Below are 12,079 nucleotides of genomic sequence, written 5' to 3' on the forward strand. Positions count from 1 at the left end.
GAACTGATGGTACTTTATGCTTACTTGCCGTCATGAGATTGCTACAGTACATTAATGAGACGAATTACTGATATTCTGTTGCAAGTTTTATAGCTCTATCATGCAAACAATTTTAAATGGTAAAGATTTAAGATGGAATTGAAGATAATAGTTGAATTAAAGGTAAAAGGAACAGTGTAAATATTTGCCCCATGAATGTTTTAATCCCAGGGGCCACGGTTCGCAAATAGAAACTGATGAGAATGATCTCACGGTAAATGATGACAGCCAAAACAGTTACAGGATAAAGATTTATTAAAATTCTTGACCAAGGTTTCGGTATGTATAAATATACCTTCATCAGATGTAAAATATCTAAAATTACATCCTGCAATGGAGATTAATAAAACTATTGTGCCAAAGGCGTCGTCAGTAGTTAAGACATCATCTCTATTTGTACAACATGATTATGGACACCTGGTCGATGCGAACACAGTTTAGCATCAGTACTTCGCCTATGAACTTGATGAACTTGAAAGTCTATTTATATATACCGAAACCTTGGTCAAGGATTTTAATAAATCTTTATCCTGCAACTGTTTTGGCTGTCATCATTTACCGTGAAGAATTTCAACAGTTGCTGTTTCAGCCATGTTTAAAATCTTGAGAATGATCTCACTTTGTCACGAGTTATTTGTCATTACATCCCATAAAGTCTCTTATTTCATCTTCTGCGTCGTATAACTTACATCCTACATTATCCATAAGACGGCAGAAACTGAACTGAAATGCTGTAATAAATAAATAACAATAACAAAAAGACTTCGTTTAACTACTTCTGCCCACTGTTTTAATTCTGTTTGGCAATGAGACTACACGTAAGACATATTCAAGAATGGATGGGCGAAAGTTTTATGGGCAGCTGCCCTCGTACATCAGTTACGTTTGCTAATATCTCTTGCAACAAATGTTACCCCAGAAACGTTTATTACGACAATTGGATTAATTTCTGCGTCGGCACTAAGTACCGGCGAAAGTGTTAGTTCGCTCTGTATTTCAGACACGCCGGTCGTTCACAAGACACTGTAGTGCTTACCTTCATCTGGAGAACGACTCCGTCGTCGCGGTAGTTGAGGTCCGGCTGGTTGATGGTGAAGGAGTGCAGGTAGAAGTGCTGGCGCTCCTCGCTCCACTCCCACGCAGACCCGCGGAACAGGCTCAGCTGTGAACAGCACACAACATGCTCAGTCAGATGCCACTAGCGGAAGACCATGTTACACATTATGTTAAGATATGCAGCAATGCTACTGACGGAAAAAAGATAATACAAGGAGCGAAAATGTCTTAAATTAACTATCTGATCAAAAGTATCCGGACACCCTTTTGTAACGCGTAACTGAGCGAAAGATGTCACGAGAGCTGGACCTGCCCACATAAAAATTAGGCAGGAAGTGTTGTGTTGGCCGGCCAGAGTGGCCGAGCGGTTCTAGGCGCTACAATCTGGAACCGCGCGACCGCTACGGTCGCAGGTTCGAATCCTGCCTCGGGCATGGATGTGTGTGGGTCCTTAGTTAGGTTTAAGTAGTTCTAGGGGACTGATGATCTCAGAACTTGAGTCCCATAGTGCTCAGAGCCATTTGAAGTATTGTGTTGACAGTATGCAGAGAAGACCCAAAGAAACTGGTACACCTGCCTAATATCATGTAGGGCAACTGCAAGCACGTAATAGTGACGCAAAACGACCTGGAATGGACTCGACTAATGTCTTAAGTAGCCCGCCCGGCTAGCCGCGCGGTCTAACACGCTCCTTCCCGAGCGGGAAGGCGTGCTCGTCCCCAACAAGAATCCTCCCGGCAGATTAATGTCGAGGTCCAGTGTGCTGGCCAGCCTGTGGATAGTTTTTAGGCAGTTTTCCATCTGCCTGAGCGAATGCAGGCTGGTTCCCCTTATTCCGACTCAGTTACACTATGTCGGCGATAGCTGCAAAAACACTGTCTCCACGTACTTGTACGCCATAATTACTCTACCACACAAACATTTGGGGTTACACTCATCTGAGATGAGACGTTCCCGGGAGGGCCACTGGGCGGTGAACCGCACAATAACCCTGCATTCGGTGTGGGATGGCGGTGGGGTGGGTGGAATGCTGTGGCCTATTGTGGGGTTGAGAACCACTGAGGGCTACAGCGGGACAAACCACTCCGTCGTTTCTACGTCCCACGTTCAAAACACAACACACAATGTCATAAGTAGTGCTGGAGGGAATTGATACTATGAATCCTGCACGGCGGTCCATAAATCCGTAAGAGTATGAGCGGGTGGAGATCTCTTCTCGACATCACGTTGAAAGTCATACCAGATATGCTCAATAATGTTCATGTCTGTGGAGTTTGGTGCCAGAGGAAGTGTTTAAACTGAGAAGAGTGTTCCTGAAGCCACTCCGTAGAAATTCTGCACTTGTGGGGTGTCGCATTGCCCTGCTGGAATTGCTGTCGAAATTCACAATGGACATGAATGGATGCAGATCATCAGACAGGATGCTTGAGTACGTGTCACCTGTCAGAGTCATATCTAAACGTATCAGGGGTCCCATATCACTCCAACTGCACACGCCCCACATCATCACAGACCCTTTACCAGCTAGAAAAGTCCTCTGCTGACATGGATGAAGTTTTCTCCATACCCGTACACGTCTATCCGCTCGATACTATTTGAAACGAGAATCGTCCGACCAGGCAATATGTTTCAAGAAGCACAGAAGAGAGTCTGTGAAGTTTGAAAGGTAAGAGACGAGGTACTGGCAGAAATGAACCTGTGAGGACGGGTCGTGAGTCGTTCTTGGGTAGCCTCAGATGGTAGGGCACTTTCCCGCGAAAGGCAAAGGTCCCGAGTTCGAATCTCGGTCCGGCACACAGTTTTAATCTGTCTGGAAGTTTCAGGTATGCTGTTGTGTTTCGTGTTTGTATGATGTAACAAGCATCTGTGAGCAATATGTATAAGGACATGGCCTTTTGGACAATGTTTTACGCTTTTAAATATTTAGCCATGACAAACGTTTATAATATGCTGAGTTTTAGCCACTTGACACCTTGCGCGTGATGTTCAGCACAAAATGAATATCTTTTACAAGATGTTAAAGAAATGAAGATGACTGCAATGACTGCTGAAACCGGTCTTCCTGAATTTAAAAAATTCATGCGATCCTAGCTTTTGAATGGTTTTTAACAGTTAAAACTGATCATCCTTCAATACTCTGAAAATTGTGCTTAAGAAAACGCCAAATGTGGAAGAGTATGAACACATTTTCTCTGGTTTCGGCTCTTGAGAAAGAATGAGCTGCCATTCCTCCATAGACATTCAGATATACCTTTGAAACTGTCCCCAATAAGCGTTCAAGCCGTCGTAAAGGCGAACGCTGTTCACACCCCATACTAATGTTCATTAGCAGGTATACACATAATTTTGATCAGCTAGTGAATGTCATAATCTGGCAGGCTTTGAAGTTTAAAATGGTGTCTATCACATATACGAGGGAGAGTCAAATGAAAACCGTAAATATTTTTTTAAATACTATTTATTGTGCAGAAGTGGTGCAAAGCTGTATAACTTTTCAACATAATCTCCGCCACGCTCAGTGCAAGTCCTCCAGCGCTTACAAAGTGCATAAATTCTTTTAGTAAATAATTCGTTTGGTAGTCCGCGCAACCACTCATGCACCGCGTGGCGTATCTCTTCATCAGAACGGAACTTCTATCCTCCCATTGCGTCTCTGAGTGGTCCAAACATATGGAAATCACATGGGGCAAGGTCTGGTGAGTATGGTGGATGAGGAAGACACTCAAAATGCAGGTCTGTGATTGTTTCAACTGTTGTACGGGCAGTGTGGGGCCTTGCATTCTCATGTTGCAAAAGGACACCTGCTGACAGCAATCCACGTCACTTTGATTTGATTTCAGGCCGCGGATGATTTTTAGGAGATCTGTGTATGATGCACTGGTGACAGTGGTCCCTCTAGGCATGTAATGCTCCAAAATAACGCCTTTTTCGTCGCAAAAGAGAGTCAGCATAACCTTCCCTGCCGATGGTTCTGTTCGAAACTTCTTTGGTTTTGGTGATGAGGAATGGCGCCATTCCTTGCTCGCTCTCTTCGTTTCCGGTTGGTGGAAGTGAACCCAGGTTTCGTCCCCATTAACGATTCTTGCAAGGAAGCCATCATCTTCTCGCTCAAAGCACCGAAGAAGTTCTTCACAAGCATCAACACGTCGTTCTCTCATTTCAGGAGTCAGCTGCTGTGGCACCCATCTTGCAGACACTTTGTGAAACTGGAGCACATCATGCACAACGTGGTGTGCTGACCCATGACTAATCTGTAAGCATGCTGCAAAGCCATTCAGTGTCAATCGGCGGTTTTCCTTCACTATGGCTTCAACTGCTGCAATGTTCTGTGGAGTCACAACTCGTTGTGCCTGACCTGGACGAGGAGCTGAAGTCAAGCCATTTGCGAACTTCCTACTCCATTCGTAGACTTCCTGCTGTGAGAAACATTCATCACCGTATTGAACCTTCATTCGTCGATGAATTTCAATAGGTTTCACACCTTCACTACGCAAAAACCGAATAAAAGAACGCTGTTCTTCCCTGGTGCAAGTGTCAAGTGGGGCGGCCATATTTATACTGTACTGCGACGGTATGTTTGCATCTGCACAATTCTGCCACCTATAGGACATTCTGCACGCTGTTTGTAGCACGCTCACCAACTTACAGGATAACGGCGAGAAATTTCGATTTGTTATTGCAAATTTAAGGTTTTCGTTTGACTCACCCTCGTACATTATTGTAAAACATAATAGATATTATACATCAGATTCATGCCGCTACACATCTATAACTGCTGCTTTACACAGTCAGTCACAAACTATCTGCCTGACACGGCATCGTCAAGCCCACAACGGAACTACTTAGTTACGTTGAAACACGTATGTTGTGTGGCGGCGATGGCGAGGCATTGCAGAGTCTCTGACCAGAGAGCCATTTATCGTGGCTAGTCTGCGCTTGACCGCGTGACAGTTGCGAGCGGTACTCTGTCAGTAGTCGTCGTGCAGTACAGTTGCGAGCAGTAGTCTGTGGGCAGTCTGTGAGCAGAGCAGTATGTCGGTAGTAGCAGCCCAGTACAGTTGTGTGTGAGGAGTCGGCGGGCGTCGACATGGCACTCTGGTCAAGATTCAGGATGAGGTATATTATTTTTAAATGCGCTCAGCTAATAATGTAAATTAACTGTAACTAATTTGTGCAATAATCGCCCCAATAATAATTTTGGTTTTCAAAGCAATATTTTTAACAAAAGAACTATTCAATTGAACGAACGATTTCCTTCCATTTCCTTTAAAGAAAAGTTTCAATTAAATTTCAAAAAAAAAAAATATTAAAAAAATTAATACTTGCAATGCATTTCCTCCAAGCCGTGGCCAACAATAAGAGCAGAACTTTGACATGCAGTTTCGAATGAGGTAAGAAATTAATTATGATTTTTTGCACAGGGCCAAAGACCGATATTTTGGTTTAATTGAGTTATCATTATCACTGAGATTTTATTATCACTGAATTGACTTTCATTTTTTTGTGAGGAACTTATACTTGGGTCAGATTGCTAATTTTTGTTTAATTGTCATTGTGAATGAATTTATTTGCTGGGAGCTTACGTTAGGTTGTATTCTTGTTAACATTCAACTATTGTGTTTCAAAATTTCTCTGGGGAGCTTACACTTAGCTCAATGTGCAGTAGCATTTTTAAATAATATCATTAAAAAAAATTACGGTGGGGAGGTTACACTAGCACAATGTCCATTAGCATTTAAAATAATATCTTTTAAAATTTCTCTGGGAGGTTACACTTGGCTCCCATTCATTTATTATTTATGTCTTTAAAATATTTCTGTGGGGAGGTTACACTTGGCGACACCCAGTCCAGGATCGTATTTCGTTGAGAGTCTTTTGAAAAACAGTCAGATATCTGCTCTTATTTGCTTAGATATAATTAGGATTTGGCGCAACGCTTTTACTAATCTTGTGACTTTCTTTCTACAGGTCGACGGCAATTCGTTGCTCTGTTGTATTTGTGTGTTGCGTTTGCATTGTGCTTATTTGTTTTGTGAATAATTGACTATTGTAGAAATGCCGCGAAAGACTGTGAATAGTGTATCGCGAGGTATTATGAATGAAACTACCGACTCAAACAACTTTACCGATAGGACATGTGACACGCAGTGCAATGATAACAATCCTGCGTTTACTAACAATCAGTGCATTCCAACTACTAATGATGACTTTTACGTTAATAATGAACAAGCGAACTCAATTGTCTCCTGTGTTAATTTGACGACAATTGATGACGCGGGGAGCTCTATTGTAATGAGCGCTGCCCAGCTTAACACACCCGTTTTAGAAAATTCAAATAATGTACAGACAAATTTTTCTAGTGAAAAAGAACAGTGTACTGAAAGTACGACGGATTTATTTAATTCCGAAATAGTGTCTGACAGAGTACATCCGACTGATAAAACTTTTTGTAAATTAAAGAATGACCAAATGGTCACACAAAACGAGACAATTCCAGATCCACCATTAATTAGCACAGAGAAAAGAAATGCTAATTTTGGCTCGGATCAAATTATGGCACTATTGCTGCAACGAGTTAACCAAATTATTGAAAAACAAGACAACCTTAGTGAGAGTGACAAACAAGATAACGAAAAACTCAAACAACACTTAAATGAAAAATTAGACGACAATTCCAGACAGTTAAATGAAAAATTAGACGACAATTCTAGACAGTTAAATGAAAAATTAGACGACAATTCCAGACAGCTTAGTGAACAAATTAGAGCCGTTGCCGCGCAGTGCCATGACACTAAGGAACAGTTGCGCGTGGAAATTGAGGCTTGTTCAAGAAAAAGTAGCGAAGAAATTAAGTCTGTTGCTCAGGAATTAAGGGAATTGCAAACAGCTGCAACAGAAACACTCAGAGACGAAATTAGCGAAGTCGCTAAACAATGCTCTGAAAAAGCTACACAATTACGGGACGAGTTTAAAGCAATGACGGTGGAACTTTCGCGCACAATGGACGCAAAGATAGACGCGAAATTCGAACAGCAGAACACTCAAATTGACGAACGCTTTAATCTTCACATACAAAACAGTGATACGCGTTTCCGCAAATTTATTCGGGATCAAAATAAAGTCAAACGTCAAGTCATGGAAACAATCACTGCACGAAGACAGGAGGACAAACGTAAAATGTTTGCAAAAGCAAAAACATATGTAGACAACAATATTGCCACAGTGTGCGACGAAATTAATTCCATCAAACAGTCGAACACAGAATTACGCGACGAGATTTCTGACCTTAAATCGAAAACAGACACATACACAACTGATTTTCAAACAGTGACCGACAGACTCGAACAATTAGAACTAACACAGGATTCCGATGTCGTCAAAGCTGACGTTAAAAAACTGAACGAAACTACACGTAAGTTGCAAAAACAGATCAATGCGTCTGATTCTAAAACCGATGATCAGGTTAAAATACTGACTGAAAAATGTGATGAATTGACCAGTCGTATTGACGTTATTGAAAGTAATAATGACAGCAAATCAGACGATACTTCACCGGTTTCATTTAACCAAACACCTGAATTTCAAAATTTACAGCAGACGATTAATGAGATCGATTCGTTTAATAACACATTACATAGAAAATTGACAAGTTTACAGCAAGAAGTAACAGAGATGAAAAGTATTTCAGTTAATAACTCAACACAGCAGACGCTACTTAGTGAACATTTGTCAGACTTGCGCAGTGCGTATAATTTGAGCAATTTACAGCAACTACGCGACTTAAAATCCGAAAAGTCACGCGACTTAAAATCTGAAAAGCTACGCAACTTGAAATCCAAAATGACACAGACGAACAGATTCACACACAAACCTGAACGTGTTATCAAATTCAGTGACGAGAACGTTGATTATAAGCAATTTGCATTTGTAAGAAAATGTAAGGAATTTAATAATGGCAGAACACAGATACACGATTTGCACTGTATACGACAATTTATTTTTGTACTTTCACCGCTATTACCTGTAATGGAGAAACTAGCTTTGAACCTGAGGCGACAATTTGCTATTGTATTTTCATCAGCATTACCTATTATGCAGAAACTGGAATTAGCAGGAATACAGCGGTTTACTTTTGGAAGTTTACCGCTATTGCTTGCAACGCAAAAGCTAAAATTTATTTGCAGTGCGTAATTGACCTCAGGGGATTCATTACGCTTTAATGAATATGTGCCGTAGCGTGCATAGGGCCCCGAGCTGTAGTAGTGCTGTTTCATCTTTAGTTTTCTGCACTGCTGCCTTCTCTTCTACTATCCTTTATATCTATCAAAACTGCTCTTTAAATATTGCTCTATGTAGAATTAAGAAACGTTGTAATGAAAACCCGATGTGACAAATCTTTTACCGAATGTGACAGTAGGCACTCCCGTAATGACAACTACCGTCGTAATTTTAATTACAGATAAAATCGTAATCATCAGTAGGTATAAAATTTTGAGCAATCGGAACCACATTTTTGTAACAATAGATGTTTTTCACTACAATAGCATGAAAGTCAGCCGCTTAGCATACCTAACCAACAATGTAGTCTACAAGGTCAACCAAACTTTAATGTTTCGCCGCGTGCACGTATAGTCCCTGATACAACAAATAGTAACGCACGGCAGCAAGGAAATAACTACGTACAGAAAACTCAGTATTTCAATTCCTATCGCAATGCACCGTATAGGAATGACTATTACGACAGATGTAAAAATAATGAGCACAATTATCAGCGTACATTTAAGAACAGTCTATCTTATCAGCAGCAAGAACTTTAGCAACAACAAATAATCATGAATGAACCAGGTAATAGGTGTCATCTATAGCGTAACACGTCAGTAAGAAATAACAGAGCAGTTCAAATAGTCGAAATGCCACAGCATCCTCCCGTAAATAATAGCACGTACGACAGAATTTGACCAGACGGTACAGGTTGCATATTCCAGTAACGTAAGCAATAATTTAGACACGCAGAATCTTGTTCAGGAAAATGTTATTAATTTTGACGCCATCCGACACACGTTTGCATTAAAGACAGAATCACGACGTACGTAGACGATATTCTTATCGCAGAAACTAACTGGTCTGAACACATTCTGATTTTAGAACAACTGTTGCAAACTTTCCATGCACAAGGACTTACAGTTAATCATAGTAAATCGCACTTTGGCAAAACTTCTATAAAATGTCTTGGACACGTAATTTCAGCAGAAGGCATTGCGCCAGATCCGGAAAAAACTTCAAGCCCTACGTGACATTTCTATTCCTACAACGAAGAAGCAATTACGCAGTTTTTTGGGTTTAATTAACTTTTTTCGTAAATTTATTCATCACTCTGCTTTAGACACACCCAGATTATGCCAATTAACAGGTAAAAACAGTATTTGGTCTTGGGATAAGCAAGCACATTCTGAATTTGTGAACCTGAAACATGCTTTGTTGAATGCTCCACTTTTGTCGCACCCAGATCTTGCTAGAAATTTTTCCATTGCCACTGACAGTTCCAACACCGCTTTAGACGTACATATTTTTCAGGAAATTGAAGAAGATGTTTCAATAGTAATTAAAAACATCGCATTTGCAAGTCGCATTTTGTCACCTGCTGAACGAAATTATTCCGTTACAGAACTGGAAACATTATGTGTTGTATGGGCTTTCACGAGATTTAGGCACTTTCTTTATGGCAGACATACCACCATCTACACAGATCACACACACGATAGATTAATTAGATGGAAACTTTATTTACAGGAATTTAATTTTACAATAGTTCACATTCCCGGCACACAAAATGCTATAGCAGACGCACTATCGCGTTCTCTGAGCAACAATCAGCAAGACGTAGCAACCAACTTCTGCAAAGCAAATTTCAGTGTCATGTACATTCAACAAGTTCCATTTGAAAATTTTATTTCGTCGTCATTACAGGACATAGCACAAGAACAAAATAAAGACAACGTGTGGAAAGAAATTAAACACCTTTGGCAAGATAGGAATAATGTTACGATTAGAAACCATTACACTGTACGCAATGACATTCTGTTTCGCCGCTCTCATCCTGACAGCAACAACTGGTTATTATGCATTCCTGACGAACTGGTTAACAAATTAATCTGGTACACTCATTTAAGTTACGCACACTACGGAGCAAGAAAATGTTTTCTTATACTGAGGCAGAACTGTTATTTTACCAACATGGAGAAACGTATACGACGAGTTTTCGCGTCTTGTAAAATTTGCCAGAAAGTTAAGTCAGACACCACTTCACATATTCCTCCTTTATATCCCATTGTACCTGTTAAATTAAGACATATGGCCGCAGTAGACATTTTTGGTCCGATTCCGAGAACTAACAGAGGTTTTTGCTACATCTTTGTCGCTGTTGAACTCACTTCAAAATTTGTTACTTTCACTCCGTTACGCAAAGCTACTGCTAAAACTGTTTCGAAAGCATTTGTAAAACATTTTCTATTTCATGTAGGGCATGTGTTGAAAGTAATTTCTGACAATGGATCACAATTTCGTTCTGCTATATGGACACGTATGTTACGAGCTAGAAACATTTCTCCGATTTATATATCCAAGTACCATGCTTCTTCGAACCCCTGTGAACGATTAATGAAAGAAATTGGTAAGCTGTGTCGAATATACTGCCACAAAAGACATATTGATTGGGATACACACATACTCTCATTCCAAGATTTAATTAATTCCATTCCAAATGAATCCACTATGCTATCTCCGTCTGTTATACTGAAAAACGTTGAACCACCAAACAAAATTAAAGAGTTAGTAAACTTCCCTACCTGTCGTCGACTAAGACACCACGAAATAATTGACATTGCGCTGAACAACATCAAACGTGCCGCAGAGCGCCGAAGAAGATAACAAAAACAGGTTTGTAGACGCCGAGACTTTCACGTTGGACAGAAGATATTAGTACGTACACACTATTTATCCAGCAAAATAAAGGGTAAGTGCAGTAAATTTGAACTTCTATACGCAGGACCATATCGGATTCGCAGCATTCCTCATCCCAATGTGGTACACGTCGAAACTTTGAGAACCAGAAAATCGAAAGGCAACCACCATTGGTCAAATATTAAACCCTTTATTGAATGAAGACACTGTATGATTCAACATACTATGATGCCATTTACTAACGCAATTATATTCACATGACTGATTATTGATGATTATCGTATTTTTCTTGGCAAGTGCCCGGCAAGGTAAGGTTAGCAGGTCGCTTTTCTTGTCGTTACACATCAGACCGTGCATATTTTTCCAGATGAACTTACGTATTTTATGAGTAATTATGCAATTCTATGTAATGACGTACTAATTTTATCAAATTCTCTCTCCATGAAAGTCTTTAATTCTCGCCTCTATTAACTACAGTACATACAAGCTGAACACAACGAACGTCACATTTTGTCTTTTTATGTACGATTGTTTTCATGTTTTGTTTATATGCACTGTGAAATAGTTAAGGTATAACACACCAGTTGGTTTTGACATTCTTTTTGCCCTATGACATCTCAAGATCGTGACTGTTTTACATTTTTTGCTGCTGCATTGTGATATTCTCTGTACATTTTGGCTTTGAACATTGTCAATGTCTTTGACATATTACGTTTTCTGTCATGTTATGCTGTATGGTTAATTATGTCACCATAAACCAGTCATTATTTAGTGGGTATATGATTTAAATGCAAGACATTAATCTTTGTTCATCAATTTCAGAAAGAAATGATGCGCGTAAGAAATAAATTCAACAGAAATGGGAATTTCACCTACGGAATAAACGAAAGAAGATGCAATAACTTTATGAGGAAGAGTAAATGGATCAGGATTAACAAGCATTAACAAGAATATACTATACTCATCGTAGAATAGCAGTCTTAACTAATTTTTTCTTTCAGAATACAAGGTGATTGATGCAGGC

At 40.0% G+C, this 12,079-nt stretch overlaps 1 protein-coding gene across 1 annotated transcript in view; it reads right to left on the minus strand.

The window, feature by feature from the left end:
• LOC124799570 (maltase 2-like) overlaps positions 1 to 12,079 on the minus strand; it is a 121,705-nt gene that overhangs the window by 45,841 nt on the left and 63,785 nt on the right. The window contains exon 4 of the mRNA XM_047262934.1: positions 1,076 to 1,201. Within this exon, the coding sequence (XP_047118890.1) occupies positions 1,076 to 1,201 (126 nt within the window). The remainder of the gene's footprint in view (positions 1 to 1,075; positions 1,202 to 12,079) is intronic.

Source organism: Schistocerca piceifrons, chromosome 1 (assembly GCF_021461385.2).
Source record: "Schistocerca piceifrons isolate TAMUIC-IGC-003096 chromosome 1, iqSchPice1.1, whole genome shotgun sequence".
Taxonomy (NCBI): domain Eukaryota; kingdom Metazoa; phylum Arthropoda; class Insecta; order Orthoptera; family Acrididae; genus Schistocerca; species Schistocerca piceifrons.